The 19,531-nt window shown below is 45.7% G+C and overlaps 1 protein-coding gene across 1 annotated transcript; it reads left to right on the top strand.

Annotated features, from left to right (window-relative positions):
* The first annotated feature begins 220 nt into the window (after nucleotides 1-220).
* LOC121836441 lies at nucleotides 221-17,671 on the top strand. Its single transcript, XM_042291337.1, has 3 exons — nucleotides 221-1,459; nucleotides 17,503-17,555; nucleotides 17,617-17,671. The coding sequence occupies exons 1-3, from the start codon at nucleotides 221-223 to the stop codon at nucleotides 17,669-17,671; spliced, it is 1,347 nt and encodes a 448-aa protein (XP_042147271.1).
* The last annotated feature ends 1,860 nt before the right edge of the window (nucleotides 17,672-19,531 follow it).

The raw sequence follows: 19,531 nt of genomic DNA, 5'->3' as shown, positions 1-19,531 counted from the left end.
TATTGACGTAAAAAAAGCCTTCGACTCGGTACCGCATGCCGCAGTCATAGGAGAAGCTCAATCCTTGGGAATCTCCGGGAGACCCCTAAACTTCATCCGAAGCTTTCTCGAGGGCCGCACATACTCGGTTCGCTGCGGACGAGAGCAAGGTGGGAGGAGGACAAACAGAATTGGTGTCCCACAGGGCTCTGTGATTTCACCAATGCTTTTTAACATAGTGATGGCAGCCTTACCGCACCAACTTGAACAGATCGAAGGACTGGGTCTAACGGTTTACGCCGATGACGCGACCATTTGGACGCAGACCGGAGACCTGTACCAACAACAAGAAACGCTACAAGCAGGCTTGGACGTCATCGAGAATCACCTGCGGAAGGTGGGACTCAGTGCGGCACCGGAGAAGACCAAGTATGTGGTCCTAGCCCCTTTTAAGGAGAGGACAGAAAAGATTGGGGAGAAGATGACCCTGGTGCTGGCTGGGAAAAGGATTCTCCCGTCTCGAGAGGTCAAAGTGCTTGGTCTGGTCTTCGAGGAGACTGGTACAGGGGACATCTGGCTTCAACAAACAAGCAGACATTGCCACTCAGCGCTGGGAGTCATCCGCAGACTATGCAGCGTTAGAGGGGGAGCGACTCTAGAGGTGGCCAAGAACATGGTCAAGGCACTCGTGACATCGCGGGTTTGCTATGGCGCGAGACACTACAATCTAACCAAAGTTCAGTGGGAAAGACTCGAGACACTCAATAGGCATGCGATGAGAGTGATTACGGGCCTACCCGTTTTTACTAAAAAGATAGAATTAGAGAAATGGGCGCAGCTCAACACTTTACAGGACACGGTCCAGGCCAGGGTCGTGGCGCACGAAGAAAGACTTCAACACACAAAGCAAGGAAGACAGATCCTGGGGCTGCTGGGCAACAACCTAGAAGACCTACCAAACCTGCCAGAATGGCTTCCGCCGTGGGAAGACATGGCAGACATCACCGAAAGGAGGCCTCTTAGAGACAAGAAAGGGGACGAAAAAAGGAACGAGCGGATTGCCAAGGCACACCGGAAGATGGTGGAGCACTGGACCGACCCGAGCGAGATCCTGGCAGTATACACAGACCACGCAAGAGACGACACGCCGACGCCCGCTGGGGCAGCGGCGTTTCTCGCCCCCGCTGTGGAGGTCACGGAATGCTGCCAACTACCCGCAAGAACCACTATTAAGGGAGGAGAGCTCGAAGCCATCCTCCTGGCTTTGAACCTCTTCGCGCATCAACGGCAAGACCTACGCCCGAGGGAGCTCAGGCTCTTCACAGACTCCAAGGAGGCGGTACTAGAGTGTAAGAAAGCCTCCAGCGCAAGCAGGAAGGTCAAGGAAATTAAGAAGATGGCAGCCGAACTACGTCAACTTGGCACCACCATCAAGATAGGTTGGATCCCGGGCCATGCAGGGATCCCCGGCAACGAAAAGGTGCATCAACTCGCTCGCGCGGCGCTCGTTTCTTTCCGCGAGCGAGGGGGAGCACCCACATCCTCACAACCACACGACCACGGATACGCCTCACCCGGTAATGGGAAGACGTTATGTGATGACGAAGAGTATGATCCTGACGAGGAGAGGGTCCTAATCAAGGAGAGGTACAGGACAAGATTGTGGGAACGCCTGCCCCAGACGCCCGACCTTCTACCGAGAGGGATCGGAAGAAGGGACAAGGTCCTCCTCACCCGCATCATGGCAGGCGCCACCCGCTCTCCGGCACGCATGGCCGCATGGAGCAAAGGAAGACGCTCCAGCACGTGCAACAAATGCACGAACAACATAAAAGGAGGCATGACTCATCTCTTATGGGAATGCCCCTACTATCAACAAATTCGGACCAAGTTCAAACCCATATATGCCCAGAACCTGGATGACTGGGTTCACCCAAAGAAGCCATCAGACAAAGAAAACGGCCAGCTTAGTCTCCTAAACTTCGTGCTAGAAGCGAAGCTGGACGTATATGTGTAGATTCTTTTCTCCTTCATACTCTTTCCTAGCGCCACATGCCCAGACGAAGATGTCACTCGGCATACTCCCCTCACCCTCACCCTATATTTGTGGCAATAAAAACGCCTTTTGAATCTGAATCTTGTACGGAGATACGTCGGTCGAGGCGGCGCGGCGCCTGCGCCACATTTCGCGCTCGTCGCGTTGCGCCATCTGTCGGCAGCATATCGAAGTAAGCCAGCGCCATCATCCAATGCGGTCGTCCTGCAATCAGAGATGGCAGTAATGACATTACTGTGATAGAATTACTGTAATTAAATTACTTTTTGGAGGGATGAGTAGTGTAATGAATTACTTTTCTAGGCTAGTAATTTAGTAATGTAATGAATTAATTTCAGGCAGTAATTTTGAGAAAATTACTCATTAATTTTGAAATTACTTTTGTCCTAAATTAGAAGGTTTGTTTTCAAGCATTAAAATAGAAGAGAAAAATTATTTTGCATGGTGACATATTGTGAAAGAGCATCAGAGGAAATAAACGACGGCCACCTGAGCGCAAAGCGTCGTACGAAGAGCTGGACAGGCGCACAAAGGAGGGCTGCAAAGGCGAAGGAAAAAAGCTTACGTGTAGACATAGCTGGAAGGCAACGGCTTACGAACTCCAGGCACGACAGATTAACGGCGTCGCATCATCACGACGATACTATACTTAGGTCATCCTTAAGCTGACAATGCGGTGGGAGCTGCAAGCTAACCAGAACCAATCAAACACCCTTTAATCACCTGCCCCGTCCCTTTTTCTGCGCGTGGGTATGAACGAGAGAGTGGTTACGTGGCGAACGACAAACGTGTGACTGCTCCAATAAACATGTAGCTTGCACCATTCATCCCCAAGCCGGCAGTGCGTCAGCTTAGGGATGAACGGCTCATAGGCTACAAGGCGACGGGCACATCACCAGTGAGTTAAACATAATTTAAAACCTGGAAGGACAGGAAAAACAGATCCCCAGCCTTCTACTTTCGTCAAGCAAGGTCAAACCGTAAGCTTCAACCATTGTGAACAACAAACGATCGGAATAAATAGTTAATTCCAACTGCCTTGAGACCCAGAAGGCTTCGTGCGCCCTCGAGCAAAGCAGGTGCCGCTCGCGGTATGCCTCGCTGCCTTCCCTTAGGAAGTTTATTCGGGAACACGCCTACAAGCAGATATCGCCCCCGTTTGTTGGGAAAGTGCACAATTTAGGAAGCTCGCGCCATTCCTCAACTGCTTAGCAATTATCCAGGCCCTTTGTGTGACAATGCGCAAAAACTTGGGCTCTTCGGGTGTTTGGGAAAAATGCTCCTTGAAGGAAATGACCGAGAACAGGTCAACTATACTTGGCTCGGCGACAAATTTTCTTGGCAATGCAGGGGGGGATACAGGCACGCGTTCCCTCTCTCATTTTGAGCGCTGAATAAAGCTGTGCGCGGGCTCTCCTCCTCGCCCCGGAAATGCAAGAAAAGCTGTCACCGAGTAAAGTACTCTTGGAATAATAGAATTAGATTACCGCATTTTCCGGGCTATAGTCCGCGGACTATACATGTTTATAAGTTGAAATTTCTCGCTGTGCGGTCTATCTACGCGTGCGGACTATACAGGAATTATGTTTTTCAATATCGTTGATTATGACAAGACGGGATGGATTTTGTGAATAAAAGAGTATGTTATTGATAATTTATGTATATTATAGGCTTTTTTTGTGAACTAAGAAAACATACATATGTCAAGGTGTGCCGCGCATGAGAAGAATTTCGTGTCGACTAAGCACCAGGTGCGGACTATCCACTGGGTGCGGACTATGCAATGGGTGCGGACTATGCAGCGGGTGCGGACAATCTAAGCAAAAACTTTCATTTTTGACCCCAAATTTTCCTCTGCGGACTATACACCGGGGGCGGACTATAGTCCGGAAAATACGGTACGTCCGAGGCGGAAGGAAAACGTTTTACGTGACGACTTCTTGTAAGAACGAGCTACTACCATTGCCCGACTAAAGGGGTTACGACACGCCAAAAATAAAATATGAGATAACAATACTGCTAGGACCCATTAAATGTTCCTATCATCCCGTTAAATTTGTTCTCAAAATGGCGCGATAGTTTCGTGGATAAATCGATTTATATGTGGACCCGAACCAAACCGACCCAACTCGACCCGACCCGACCCGACCCGACCCGACCCGACCCGACCCGACCCGACCCGACCCGACCCGACCCGACTCTAACCGGCTCCTGCATAACTACGGTTCATGAGCGTCGGATCGGGCCCGATCCGTCCCTTTCTGCCCGAGCTCGGCTGTTATCTGTAACATGAGCGCGACCCGAAGCTGAGAACCTGGCTTTTTTAACAAAGAATGTGTTTTATGGCTGCCTCCAAGACAGTGTACGTAACGCGTTACAAGTAATGAATTACTTGTAATCGATTACATTTTACTGTAATTTTGGAACGCTTCAATTACTTCCTTTGAGGAGTAACAATCCCTGTAATTGGATTACTTTTTTTTGCTGTAATCAATTACAAAATTACTAATAACAATTTTTCTCAATTTCTTTTTTTTAGGGGGGGGGGGGGGGGTTAGATGTACTCTAGTCACTCAGCTCTAGGCTCCGGTCTATTTTCGTTTTTCTTATTTGAAATCACTAAGTACGGGACCTCGAGGATTAGTAGGCCACTTCACCAAAATTCGTTTCATGGGTACTGTTTTTCTTTCTTTTTTTTTTTTTTTTTGGTAAAACGGAGATTACGTCTGGGTATGAAAAGCGACTTTATCCAGCTTCTTGAGAGTAATGTATTTAAAAAGTGCTCTTTTTATTTATTAATTTTTTTCACGAGAGGGACTGGGTGTTTTGGCTTCACCCACTCAGCTCTAAGCAAAAACTATCAAGGCCTTCTTTTTCTCCGGAACAATTGAGCGCGAGACCTCAAGGATTATGCTACCGTAATAAAAAAATGTTGAATGAAAAGTAACGTAGGAAGTATCGATTAATTTAGAGTAATTTTCGATTACTTTTTGAGGCTGTAATTGTAATTGTAATTGGTTACTTTTTACAGTGAAGTAATTGTAATTGTTACCTTTTTTTTCTGTAACGTGTACAAGTCTGCTCCAGGCACGTATACGGGGGGGGGGGGGGGGGGGGGGGGGGTTCCATGGGGTCCGGCCCCATCCCCCGAAATCTTTCATTTTGCTGGGGCCTCTCTCCCTCCTCCCCCTCATACCTCATTTTGTCATGGGCGAGCGCCCTTCTGAATAAAAATCCTGTCTACGTGTCTGGCTACCTCCAAGCATTTCTTTAAACAGAATTACCTCATTCGGTCATTTTTGGGGACCCAAGTAACTACTTATCACACAAAAATTCACAAAAAACATTAGGCGAGAAAAAGCTTGTTGGAGCCGAACCCAGGACCCTCTTGCTGTGAACCTCAAGCTCATCGAAAAGGTAGCAAGGTTGAAAGTTTGTAGCAAGATGATCGTGGTCTAAATAGGGACTGACAATTATGCGTACGAGAGCGGTTTTATTATGCAGTCCTCGACTGATGTTCGGATCAACACACACCTAATTTTGTTTTAGTACTACTACTACGATAGCTCGGAATTTACAAGACACAATTTAACGCAAACCAAATTTCTTTCCGCCTAAAATTATACTCTTTAAAAAAAAAAAAAAAAAAAAAAAAGGCCAGCGAAGTTTTTTTTTTCTTTCTCGCCAGGAACTGTGTATAGATTGATCGTCGGAATCTAAAAGGTCTTTCTTGATTAACTAGCTATCGTTACTTTTTCAAGTGAGGAAAACAAGAAATATGTGACTATGCAATAATGTAATTCACGGGCAAGGAAAATTTTAGGAAATGAGAAAAAGATTTTCAATGAAATGGTTCTTCTTTTGGCATCATTTAAAAATTCCCGCTAATAAAATCTAGAGCACGAGTTATCCTGCATGGGGAACACAGACCAGTTCGCGACAAGCAATCACCTACTGATCAGTAATCGCCCACTTGTTGGGTGTGCAAACCAAGCTGTGAGAGGATATATTTCTTCACGGCTTTCAAAGGTAACATATTTCTTCACGGCTTTCCAAAGTAACATATTTCTTCACGGCTTTTTAAGGTAACATATTTCTTCACGGCCTTCCGAAGGTAAATAAGAGAACATATCCCATATAATGAAACTTGTAATATAATCTTTGATTATAGTGACATCTACATGCCATCGTAAATAGTCAGTGTGAGCATGTTTTGCATTAAGGCCGAACCACATAGGGCGTATTTTCCACGTATTTTCAGGTGTTTTGGCCGTCGTAACCCCAACGTATAGCGGGCGTCGGGACCAGCGCTTCCTCGACGCCTGAAGGTCGGCCTAAATTCGCGCATATTCGGCGTTCCGACCGAGACAGATCTTGTCGCTCCGGCGTATTTCGGCGTAACGTATCCGGAAGCGCACGGCGCAGTGCCGGCCAATCAGCTCGCGAGTTGACAGCCGGAAGTTGCTCGAGAATCGACTTGACTAGCTCTGCGGCCAGCTGACTGGCTTGATTGATTCAGCCGCCGAAACGGGCGCACGCTTGTCGTCTTCGCCGGTTTATCGGCGAACTGTACGCAATTGCTGTACACTCTTAGAAAAAAGTGTCTATATAGTCCTCCCTAAAGAGAGGAACGATCTTGACACATAGGTTCCTTCAGAAAAAGAAAAAAACTTTCGTCCCTGAAAGCAGGGGAGCAAAGGTCCTCCGCCGTCTGCATCTCTTTATGGCGGCCCCGAATCGAGCAAATCGAGCTCAATCAGGCTTAACGAAGACGCCACGTCCTCGTTAAGCCTCTTCGTGTACGTCCTCGTGTACGGGGCGAGAGGAGCGGCCAATAAAAGCGTACCACGAGCTTTGCGCGAACAGCATTTATTTCCGAAGTCAGATAAAGAAACTTGCGTATCGAAAGCACTCACTTAATCTCCCCGTCGTCAGTTACTTCGCGCACTTTACGTTTTACCGTTGCTATTCCTCGAGTCACAATTCCTTCGCAACACTGCACATCACGGAGGAGCGGCAAACATTCATGAAACCAAAAACCACTCTCAAAAAAACAAATTCGAAGCATGCCTACTTCGCTCATTGTTGCACGGTATCGCGAAGCGTGAAAGAAGGTTGAATCACTCACCACGAGGTGACAGGGTCAAGCAGAGTAGTTACAAGTATAGCTAAGCTAAGTGGCGATAAATACCGCCCAATTCATGTGCAAACAAAAAATAAATTTTATTTGCTCACACTACCATTGCACTTCGGGCACCTCTGTAGCATTTGTTATCACGCGTCTATACTTTGTCTCATCTCATCCTACAATGGACTAAAACCCAAAGCCACAGGCCGCCGGGTCCAATCGCGTTCCACGCTATACCATGACACGCATAACGTTGATTAGGGGTGGACGAATAATGCTCCAAATCCAAAAGAGCCGCATCATTTCTATAGCCTCGACGCTGCAAACAGCCTATAGAACGTAGCTTTCTTTGCCACGTAAAATTGCTGACTCACTCAGTACTCTTAAATTCGAACCCCTGTCTACCCGTCCCCTCATCAATGACCCGAGACGGGAGCACTTAACGTGTATCTAAGCGAAATACCGCACAATTTCTCAGTGGCTCGTGATTGGATCTGGCGGTCCGTAGCTTTTGCCTCTAGTCCATCGTAGGGTGAGACGAAGTATAGATGCAACCACGCGTACCGCACACATCAGCTGAACACATACAACGAGCACATACATATATACGGCGCATATAAGCATGAGCACAGCAGCTCACAAGCCCGATTACTACTTTGGAGTGCAGCGTTTCCGCTGTTAGTTAGCAAAACGCACCGCGCCCCAGTACGCGTACGCTGCAGTGAACGCATGCGGCGATACGGTGCGTACACTGCATATATATGGTTACGAAATCGCGCTGCCGGTTCGTTCTGTAGCATACGGACCGATCAAACCGGCAGCGCGTTTCGTAACCATCCGATTAGTTCTTCGTGTTTTACATTTCTGCTCTCTGTACGTTTTTAATTTATACTTCGCTTTTCTCTTTTCACGGCAGCATAGATGGTCTTAGAAGAAAATACCATCCGCTAAGTTAGTCCCAGACGAAATCCGCTGCTGAGTGGGAGTTCCGTTCAATATTTCAAGCCCCTCTTTCCCCTTGTTTCTGTATCTTTCCTTCTCTCACAATCTTTACATCTCTTTTCCTCTTTATTCATATTGTGGTTTTTTTTTTTTTTTTTTTTTCCTTTCATTTCTTCGGATGATATCGCGGGCCTTTTCGGGGGTATGAACCAATGCGCTCGTATACGTATAGAACATCTGTAAGTACAGAACTCGTTCATAATAATGAACGCCTGATGGCTCTCCGCTTCGGAGCGATGAATATTCACGAACTAACTCGCACCGCGTATAGAGGCACTGTCTCCACCGATTTTTTAGATCCGATTCTTCTTTCATATCTCCATTTCGCGTTCGCCAAATGGAAGGAGCGGATCGGTGGCCGAGCGAACCAGCGCACACCACGTCGGAGCACGTGGAGCGAAAGCTCGCGTTGCAGAACCCAGGGATTCTGGGTTGCATCGCCACGCCTGCCCGTTTCGATCTAAATGAGCATCGTACCGGCGTGCGGTCGTGTATGACTACAGCGTGATGCACGCTAAAGACTCCCGGCTATCGGTTTTACCGCACAAGCTAAATTTCTAATCTACAGCTGAGACATCAGACGCCCACTCAGGCTGGCAAACTTCCGGCTGCATATAAGCATACACACAGCATTATTATTTAAATGAAGAAGTCCTTAGTGAGCGCCGTTTATTTCGTACTTGGACATACATTTATTCTCGCAGAATCGAAACGCACACACAAAAAGGATAAGGATAATCGAATAAGCCAAGAAAAACAGACTCCGAGAAATGTGATTCAAGCCAAAAAAACGAAACTGCCGAGGACTCGCAAACCCCTACGTTCTTGAAATCGACCTCGCGTAACCTCTCCCTGAAAATAGTTTCACATAAATACACTCAGCTGCAGATATTAATAAGAAAACAAACCAAGGGCGGGAGGGGAGGGGGTTAAATTTAATTGATAGGCAAACAAACTTGTTCCTCAGGAGCACAGCAACAAAATAAAAATAAAAAAAACGATCAGCAGGTACAGAAGAAAAGAAAAACGAAACAACTGAAACAGAGCAATAAACGTTGCCAAGAACTATTTCGCTGCTCTGCTGGACAAAGCTACCCGTCGCGGAATCTCGAGCTGGGAATGAAATGAAAGAAGCAGCCCTCAGAGAGGCTCGTGACACTATCCTTCGATTTTTCGGAGGGCTCCCTACAAGGCCGTGAGCTCTCGCGCACGGACGCACACGTATGAGTCTTTGAAGCCCGCCGCGGGGCGAACGAGAAATCATTGACTCTGCGGCGCCGTCTATTAAAGTGCTTCTGTCGTCGTCCGTGCATAAAGAACAGTCCACCTTCTTGTTAAGGTTTTCCACGGCAGAATAACTCGATAAAACCGTGTCACAATCGAGAAACAAGAAAAGCCCTTCTTTATTATTTGTCACGTTCACCTGTGTAGCTCACTTCAATTTGCCCCGGAGGCGAGGTGTACGACCGAAGTATACGCCCGGTGCTGAAGTTCAATCGTAGAGAAAAGTTCGTCGAAATTTGCGCTTACTTACAAAGGAGTAACACGCTTTTGATAGAGGCTTAACTCGAACTGCGCGCGATAGAAAAGAAGGAAAAATAAATGGCGGCGGAAAGAGAAACGAAAGCGATTTAGATCACTGAAAACGTTTAACGCAATACTTTTCGCGAGTACTACTGTAATGCCTTTCTTAGCACCCGGTTCATGGAATGCTCTAATTTTGGGCTCGTTCATGTTGCGCTGCCTTAAAAATGAATATAAAGTAAGTTGCCATCGGGATGAAATGACCTTTATGAGACGACGGTTGACTTCTAACGGGGCCACTGACTTGGCGGCTGCACTGGAAAGTTTTCAAATGGCATTGGCCGCTTAAACGCCTCACACGCGTGGAGATCTTTCAATGCTCGCGCCCGTTATAGTAAATTGGACGTGCGTGTCAGGGGCCGTTGCAACAAAAGGGCTTTTCACGGGTGCCTCTTTTTAAAGTTCATCCGTAGGGGGGCGGGGCGTTCTATGTTCAAGTTTCGAAGGCAGTATGCCATCTATGTTAGCAGAAAAGCTGGATATTTAGTCCGAGCTTGTAGCTTCTTTGTACCGACCGGTCCGGTGTTTCTAGAAAATTTAAGTAGCATTCTTCGGTATTTCGAAGGGATTCTGGTTAGGACCAATAAATCGACCACGCGATCACGAGGAATACGTGGGCGCTCAACACAACCCGAAACCATGGTGATGATTCAATACACGTGATTTAGTTCGTTGGCCGCCTTCTCCGAATCGGGTGTATCACCTTGCTTCTTTGCACGTCACATGACAAAATATTCCCTGGAAGAGGCGTTGGAAACAAGGCAGATCGTACCGGAGGGCGTACTCATTTCACGTTTCATTTTGTTTTACGTTTGCCATTAACATGTTCTTCGGAAGCCATCGCTTATTTTACGGGAAAGTGTTTGCTGCTCCACCATTGGGCTCCTGTCCTAACCCATGGAACAAATCACCTAGTCGGTGTGTCCTTTTTTTCCTGGAAATACTTGCCGTTAGTTTTATTTGACGTATACATTTTTTATATATATATATAGCTCCGTCTGTCTTTGTCTATACGTGTGTACGTCTACGCCGCGAGAAAGAGATAAAAGCGGAGAGAAAGTGGTGGTGTATAAAGGTTGCGAATCGGGAGAGGGCAGTGGTGAGGTAGTACCACTTTGTGCCAGGGCGTACGGATTGCCTGGTTTGGAGAGATGGGTTGATAAATGCGTCGATGCTATCGACCTCCGGGGCTACCGCGAATACGGGGAAATCAATGCTCGGTCCGCCGCTTGTTCCGGAAAATTTAGGAGCTTCTGCTAGAAAGGCGTACTATCATTCGGAGAAGAAAAAAAAATGCGAATTCGTGGGTTTGATTGTGGTAATGTATTATCGAGGATTTTGGTATCCTGTATTCGCGGCTAACGCGAATGTTGAGAAGTCAAGAAAATAAATTTAAAAAAAAGCTTCGTAAAACACCTGCAACACACTGTTTTTTTTTTTTTGTTTTTTTACCTTGTTTTAAGTTTGGAAAAACGAATCTTTAAAATTATGTTTTAAAGAGGTACTCCGGCGTCTTCTTGGTAGTCTCTGATTGGCCTGTAAATTTCCTAAACAGACAAACAAACATCGCTGAAATGGCAACTCAAATAAAGGGCCGAAATATTTTTTTTTCTGTCACGTAGTTATTGATTTCGCAACCCTAATCCTCACCGTGATTTTTTTTTTTTTTTTTACGTTAAAGATTTTTTGGCAACAATAAAAAAGTGGCGTGAGCGTCATTTCTTTTTTTTTTTTTTTTTGTTGTTGTTGGTCGGGAGGAAGCTTTTCGAAAAGAAAAAGAAGCAACTCAATATAAGATTTATAAACATGCAGGGGGGGGGGGGGGGGGGGGGGGGTCAGGAATGGAATGAAGTGGGAAGATATTGCGGAACAATTAAATTATGAAGATTTTGTAGTGTATGGATTGACAGAGGACGCATCTTAGAGATGTGGAGGAACTAACCTACTTGGCAGGCTATTTCTGGGTGGGAGGCAAGTGATGTAAAGGGGAACGGAAAGGAGGTAAATTGGGAGTCCTAGCGACGGGAAAGGGCTGGGAAAGGGTGAGGGGAAAGCTGCAGAGAACATACGTGGCTAAAACGTAACGTCGGAGGTTCGCATGTACGCTCATAGGATTTGTATATTTGAGAACCGGAACTGAGTAAAGAGAGGAAAATGCACAGCACTTCACGTGTATTTCCAACGATGTTGGAGAAATTGGAACTAATCGGAAATGATTCTCTTAGGAGACATGAATGCACACTTATACCCGTGTCAGACGGCACTCTAAAGATCCTTTTCACTAAGCTCCTTTATAAAATCGGCGAACCAGCGCACGTCGTAGGGCACCTGCGCACTCAACATCGCCAGCAGATTGGCCGATTTTATAAAGGAGCTCAGTGAAAAGGATCTTTAGAACGCCGTCTGACACGCATCTTCGACAAACATGCAGATTTCGCATGGAGGATGCTACAAGAATTCTGCGATGCTCTTGACCTAGTGCTTGTTAAAGCGCAAGTAAATTGCGACGGAAAAGTAACGCGGGGGAGAAACAATCCGCACTCAACAATTGTTTACTGTCTAATGTCTAGCAAAGTGTATAACAAATTAGTACTCATGGAATTAGATGAAGAAGGCACGAAAAGTTTGGAAAGTCCTCGAAGGTGACTTAAAATTATGTTTGGTGCACCAGAACCAGAGAAAGAAATTCTTGAACGAGAAAGCATCTCGCCCCTAAACGATGCTCGACTACAAGAAGTATTAGTACGATATGAGACTATAGTATCCAGACAACAGCGATTAAAGGAGCTGTGCAACAATTTCAGGGCTTTGCTTAAATAATTGTGGAAGTTGATGCCTGACACTTCTGTAGTGAACTACAGAAAACAGATTTTGCCTGGATACCCTAGTTTTTATTTAAAAAAATGAAAAAGATCCAGGTTTTTGCCGCCTCTCAACTCGTACATCGTCTTCCGGGTCACGTGCGCAGTGACGTCACTTGAGAAGACGCGGGGTTCCGGAAAAGTTCTCTCTTTAGAGCCATCAGCCAGCAGCGAGAACTCATCCGCTCGCGACCGCGTGACCACGTGCTGGCGGGCGCCCCGCGAAATATACGGTGAAAGGAGGAAAGTCTCATCCGGGTCCGGCCATACCCGTCCTTGCCCGTCCGGCGCTGTCCCCCTCCCCCTCCGGCTTCTGGCGGCTATTCGCGGTCTTGTGGACCTAGCATAGATGGCGCCACTAAAACTCCGTATAATAAAAGTTTTGTCGATGATACCAGGGTTTTGATGCATTTATATATATGTTGGAACGACAAGATTTATAGAAAAGTTACCTTTTATCGAGCAGGTATTCACACAACTTGCTATCTTTATTACAACTACCCAAGCGACGTCACGCCGCTTGTTTCTCATGGCCGCCGCTCGTGGCTGCAGGTCGGGAAATATTCCAAGTTTTGCCTCGCTATTACGCGGCGGAATCGCAGCATTCCGATGAAAGGAGGTGTGTTTTCTGCCATTTGTGACACAGTGAACAATATCAAAAGCAGAAGATGCCAATTCTTTCAACGTTAAAATCGTTGCACAGCTCCTTTAACACTTTTAGAAGAAAGTTAGAGAAGTTCACAATCAAACAGAGAGGACGAAGGCTACGAAAACACACACCAAAAAGCTGGTGGGACAGTGAAGTTAAGGCGGCCATAGCAGGGCGATAAGAGGCCTCAAGGGAACTCAGAAAGGCGAATAAAAGGGGAGACACACCCGCTGAGGTAGCATCGAGCTGAAATACATTTCAACAAAAAAAAAAAAGAGGCATCCGCTCTAATCCAGGCCATGATTGGTAGAGATGGAGTGGAGTGGATGATGGAGGTAAATCAAAATAATAGGAATGCAACAAAAATGTTCTGGGAGCCCATTAATGCACAGGAAAAAGAACCAGAAGGGTTCCATTGTTTATTGACCACACAAGAGGGGATAAGTGTAGAGGGCGAGCAGGCCGGGGATTTTATTAGACGAATAGTCGAGGCAACATTCGCAGAACTTGAACCGAACGAGATTGGACAGAGCACAAAGAGATTAATAGACATTGTTCCCAACTTATTACAAGCAGTTTCGTGGTTTCAAATTAATGCTTGTGGAAGCTCGCTCTAGCATCCGCTCAGCAGTGCAAAACAAATGCTTGGCATAGTCCAGTTCTAGACTGCCCGCTCGACCTGCAAGCCTGCCTTCCACTGACGTCACGACGCTTAAAAGCGCGGGTATATTTGAATATTAGTTTTTGGCCTTATTTTCACCTGCCGGTTTCACAATAACTATTCTGAATTGTGCGATACTAATGATAGCACACCGGAATGGTTCAGGGCCAGCAGTGTTGTACGGAACGGCGTTCCAAGGAACGGCGTTCCTGGAACGCGTTCCTTTTAGGAGGAACGAAGAACGCCGCCGTTCCATTTTGCATCGCTGGAACTGGAACGGGTACGGTTTACATTTTTACTGGAACAAAAAGAGTAACGGCGTTCCTTTTTTTCCATCCAGTGGGGCTATTTTTATTATATTTCGAACGGGGAAATTTTGAAAGTATAAAGTGCAGGATCTCGTTACCTTTTTGGCTACTAATCGTATGGATTATTTTGTGTGGTCCTCGCTTGCTAACAGTTTCGGGTGCAGGAGAGCTGATGGACATTGATTCTTTTTTGAGTGCCCGAAACTGCGGTACAAAAAGCAAGGCTTTTAGTCGCGAGAAAAGACAAAGAAAGAGGGTTGTTTCAAACTCAGCTACTTTCTTTGGTTCCACGAATCCTCATACACCCAGAAATCTAAGGCCGACTACAGCCACTTGTGAACTTCCATAACGAGACCTACAGTTACAACGAGATCACAGATGGCCAGACATCGAACGCACCTTTGTATCCCGAACATTGGTCACTTAAAAGATACATGCAAAAATATTCCAAAAGCCGGGAATCATAATGATAAAAAAAACTGCTCCGACTTACTCAACAAGATTAACAATTTAATCAAACGTTTCGTCTCCCATGCAGGAAACATCGTCAGTGAAACCTACAAGCAGGAAACTGCTTGTAATAATTCCTGCTTGTAGGTTTCACTGACGATGTTTCCTGCATGGGAGACGAAACGTTTGATTAAATTGTTAATCTTGTTGAGTAAAGTCGGAGCAGTTTTTTTTATCATTAAAAGATACACAAAAAAACTGTGTTTTTTCTCTTGCCCCCCCCCCCCCCCCCCCCCCCTCTTTCAAAATGAACAACAAAGCCAACCTTGCAAAGAAGTATTTGTAGTTTTTAAGACTGACCTTCCAAAAGGCCTACCCTTTCCTCCACTTGCTCATCCTTGCGGACAGCAACATCGAGAGGCAACTGTTTTTAGGTTCGAACAAGGGACATAGTTCAATTGAAACGTGTGAGGTTTCTGTAAAACGCTCGTACAATGTTGGGTAAAAGTACATTCGGCCCGTCTGAAACGTCCACTACAAACATGAATATAGTTAAAAGCTGAGATTTTAAACTTGAATATATCAACAAATGAAACCCTGCTTCCGCTTGTTTTCTTCTCCTGTTGCCCTTCCATGACGACGTACAAACTAGTATGTTGACTACTAACGGTTAGATTAAAAAAACCTCTGTTTGATTTAAATAAATATGGTAATTAGCAAACTACAAACGTAACGCATATGTAACGATACGTTCCATTGCTTAAACCGCTCCAAAAATCAGAAGAAACACGCTTTCGTTCCTTTTTTCTTGTTTTTTGAGGATCGTATACAACATTGAGGGCCAGTGACTCCGATATTACAGTTAGTCGGGGTAGCTCCAAAAATCGCCGGAGTACCCTTTAAGCCTCCAGTGACAGACGTGTTTCGCTTTTATCGCTGTATCTCTTTACATACTTCTTAAGTGATTTCACTTTTAGTCGCGCATAGTCGATCTCACGATAAACATGCTGTAACAAATACATATAGACACGCCACGTTGCCTTACTTAGAAACAAAGGTCGTTCCAGAGCTGTCAACAAAACACAAAATGGTCACTGAACGTATACGCAATCATAACGCCGTCTGCTTTTTGCGCAAGGGGTGCGGTAACTTCAGGACGACGCCAAACACTTATTGGCGAGAAAAGAGTCAAAGTACAGGCTAGCTGGTGGAAGTCAACCATTTCGTCGTTTACCCTGCTCTTCTAAAAAAAAAACCAGTCTCAGGGTAAACGACGAAATGGTTGACTTATTGGCTGATTGAAAGAGAAATAGTGGGTAGACCTCAAGGTATCTAGCATTAAGGCCTGCCCACTATCCTTTCAATCAAGGCCCATCAGTGCTCGGCGTCGCTCTCACGTCACCGCAACCCCTGTCCAAGAAGCAGACGAACTTGCGCTCCCCAGCCAATCAGATTACGGAACTTGGCGAAAGGAACGCCGAAGAACCAATCACGAAGCAAGCATCGTGAATTAACATAATAAGCCAGGCCTCTTTCGTTTCTTCAGCTTTCAGTAACAATACAATCACCACAACGTTTTTTTTTTATATTTCAGCTTCGTTTTTTTTTTCTCTTTCTGCATTTATTTTTAATTAGTTTTTTTCTTTCCCCCTTTTCTTCGTGCCTATCCGTCTCATTTTATACTTGTTTTTATTTTATTCGCCCGTTATTTTTATATCTATTTCTTTCTTTCTTTGTTGTTTTTTTCGTCGCCTTTCTTGACTTTCTTTATCCGAAGTACCTACCTCGCGAGCAGCATTGTCCAACGTATGTCGGAACTCTGAGATCAATCACATCTTTAAGTTAAAAGAGAGAGAGGGGAAAAAAAGAAACGAATATAACACTTTTCGTTTTATTTGTTTATTTCGGCATTTTACGGTATCAAGAACGGCTTCCGACGCCGGGTGGTTAACCGAGGAGCACGTACGTTGCGGGGGCTATACCCAAAACGGTATATAGTTCCAAGCGTACGGTCCTGAGCCCCCAAATCTATCCCGCCCATCTCGTCCGGAGCGATATGACGAAACATGCAAAGTCCGAATTCTCGCAACTCCCGAGAGGACGGGTGCCGGCCAAACGCACATGGACGTTTCGTAAAAAGCAAATGTTCCGTTCTCCATCTTCGTCAACCCATCCTTGAATTCCCCAACAAGTTGTCGCAATTCCCGAAAAAAACGTTTCTTTTTCCATCACCTACATCGCGTTTTCTTTTTTTCTTTTGTTTTTTGCTTGTCGATGATGGTATGTTATATCCTGTCATACTCATTATTGATTTGCAAAAAAATCGCTAGCCCTTACTTTATCCTTGGTGCACTTATCAAATCCGAGTATAGAACTCCAAAAGTTGTACAAACGAATACGCAAACACACGAAGATAGGTTTCGATGATTGTGTCAGCTGCCTGGCACGCTTACTATGCATATACGTCCGTGTTTAAAGAACACATGAAGAAGAATGGAGTATGCAAATTAAAAGTTCTCTGGTCGCTATCCTAGTGTACTTTTTTTGTATTTATTTTTATTGGAGAGTACGTGCTCAAAAATACGATGATTCTACTAACAGACGTTACGGAGAACAATAAATTTTTTCGTAGGTGGTATTCAAAGAATCGATTCACTGTCGTCTATATATATATATATATATATAATATATATATATATATATATATATATATATATATATATATATATACAAAAAAAAAACAGTTTCTTTTTATTTCTTTGGAGAGGAATGTTTTTTGACTGTGTATAGCATCTTTTTCTTTATTTCTTTTATACTATTTAAGATTGAGACAAGGGATGAAACAATTTATTTGAAACTACAGACAGGCACGAACATGTAAGTAAGTGAACGAAGCGATAAAAGCGAATTTTAATACTGTAACGATAAATCCCCCAAGGATGGCGCAAACCACGAAAAAGAACGCACTCTATTTGCGCGAATGCCAACCTTAAAAAAAAAAAAAACAAGAAAAAAAAACCAGAGGTGCTGACAGATTTTTTTCGTTCGCGTGATGTCAGAAAAATCGTACGTTCGTAATTAGTCGCTCTTTGACGTCATTTCTCTCTGGAAATTCGGGGCTGGAGTCTCTCCAGCCGTTTCTTTTGTTGTAACAGACAGGTAATCGCCTGAAGTCTGCCGCTTAACCTGGAACTACACTTCCGTCGAAACCGCGCACGGTTCCGAGCCGTGCCCATACTTGCTAATACGGTCACGCAAAAGACAGTTTGCAGACACTAGTTGACTTTGGGAAACCGTTTTGTCACATCCGATAGGGTACGATGGGCCCTCCGGTATGCGCTGCGCACGCGCTACCACACAAGCCTCGCACATGCGCGGTTCGTACCAGAGGGCACGTCGTACCGAATCGGATGGGCAAAGACGGTTCTCTAAAACGCTCTATTGTTTAAGGGGTGTCTGCGTGTACGGTGGTCTCGTCACACTGGTCATACAAACAATTCCTGCAGACACGTCTGAAGCAGATATATATAGTCATCAGCATTATCGTCAAATAAACCTCGAAGGCCCTTTCGGGCATTACACAAACTGGGGGGACAAACTGGAGGCCATTGTCATATAAAGCGAGGAAACAGAACGAATAAACTCTTAAACACTTTTAGTGGAAACAAAAGCAGCTAATAAACGGGGGGGGGGGGGGGGGGGGGGGGGAGGCGGGGGGATACCCAAATAAATTATTTCTAGGAACACGAGTCGAATTTGCTCTTAGTGCAACTGGAAATAGGTGGTTGGTTTGGTTAGTTTCGGGGAAACGTGCTTCGAACACGGATGAAGCATAGTCCGCGGATAGTTGTATCATTTTGGGGGCTTTTAGCAATACGTTATCGTGTTCCGCGTACCGCACAACCGGCCTTTGAAGAAGCATGCTTTTAAGCGCGCAAACCGCGGCATAGTGCGGTACGCGCGGGGCTCCGGTAGTGCAGTATACGTGGAGCAGAGCAACGCTTACCTAAACGTCCCTTTACAGTCTACTTACGGCATGGTATTTCGTCAGATGTATCGGCAGTGTGACTGCGCGGCTCGAGAGTAACATCAGTGAAAACCCCTCTTCTCCCTAACCTCGTGCATCGCCGTAATTTCTGGTCTATCCTTTACGGTGACCGTTTCCCCCTCCGCTAAACCCTCTGCAAACGAAGAAGCCGCTACTGCGCCTGCGCGCCGATGGGCTTGGCTGTATAAAGTTCCGGGTACCGTAGCGGGTTGCGGAGAGCATTGCGAGACGGTGAAATGTATCAACGAAAACTCCTATTGGCGAGGCTTCTCGGAGGGCACACGGGTGCGTATGTTTCGCGTGGGTCGTTCTCGCGATATCAGAACACATGTAAGTGTCGTCTGACGTCACTGCGTCACGTCATGGTGTCATGGGACGTCACGTAGCAGCATGACGCTCTGCGACGCCTTGACGTTTAGCGGAGATATTTTATCGCTAAATTAAGCGGAGAAACTTTGGTGACGGAACGTGACGCATAACGTCACGTTCCGTCACGGGGTTGCGTGACGTTATTGTGTCCCGTTACGTGGCCTCACGACGTCACCTGACGACACAGTGGAACGCAACGTCACAAATCATCTACCAATTCCACGGATTTAGAGCGCCTTGGGCATGACGTTACGGAGTCGTGCGACCCTGTAACTTCATCGCGTCGTCGAAGCTGGCCCGATAAATGTTCCGCATTAAAGAAGAACAAAGAAGTACCGAAGTCGAAAGAGGCTTAATCTTATCCTCGCGAAGGACCCTTTAGGGAAAAGAAACCTCGCATTCAAAGCTGGAAATAATTACCTGAGAGGGTGTGTGT

The sequence above is a fragment of the Ixodes scapularis genome, unplaced genomic scaffold (genome assembly GCF_016920785.2).
Source record: "Ixodes scapularis isolate PalLabHiFi unplaced genomic scaffold, ASM1692078v2 PGA_scaffold2__306_contigs__length_199485367, whole genome shotgun sequence".
NCBI classification, from domain to species: Eukaryota; Metazoa; Arthropoda; class Arachnida; order Ixodida; family Ixodidae; genus Ixodes; species Ixodes scapularis.
This window is presented reverse-complemented; position numbering and strand designations above follow the sequence as displayed.

Excerpts from the sequence above, each read along its gene's own strand:
- LOC121836441 (XM_042291337.1), top strand. The coding sequence starts at position 221 with ATGGCAGCCTTACCGCACCAACTTGAACAGATCGAAGGACTGGGTCTA. Across the intron at positions 1,460-17,502 it reads GGATCCCCGGCAACGAAAAG|ATTGAGACAAGGGATGAAAC; the intron begins GTGCATCAACTC and ends ATACTATTTAAG. Across the intron at positions 17,556-17,616 it reads CTACAGACAGGCACGAACAT|GATGGCGCAAACCACGAAAA; the intron begins GTAAGTAAGTGA and ends AAATCCCCCAAG.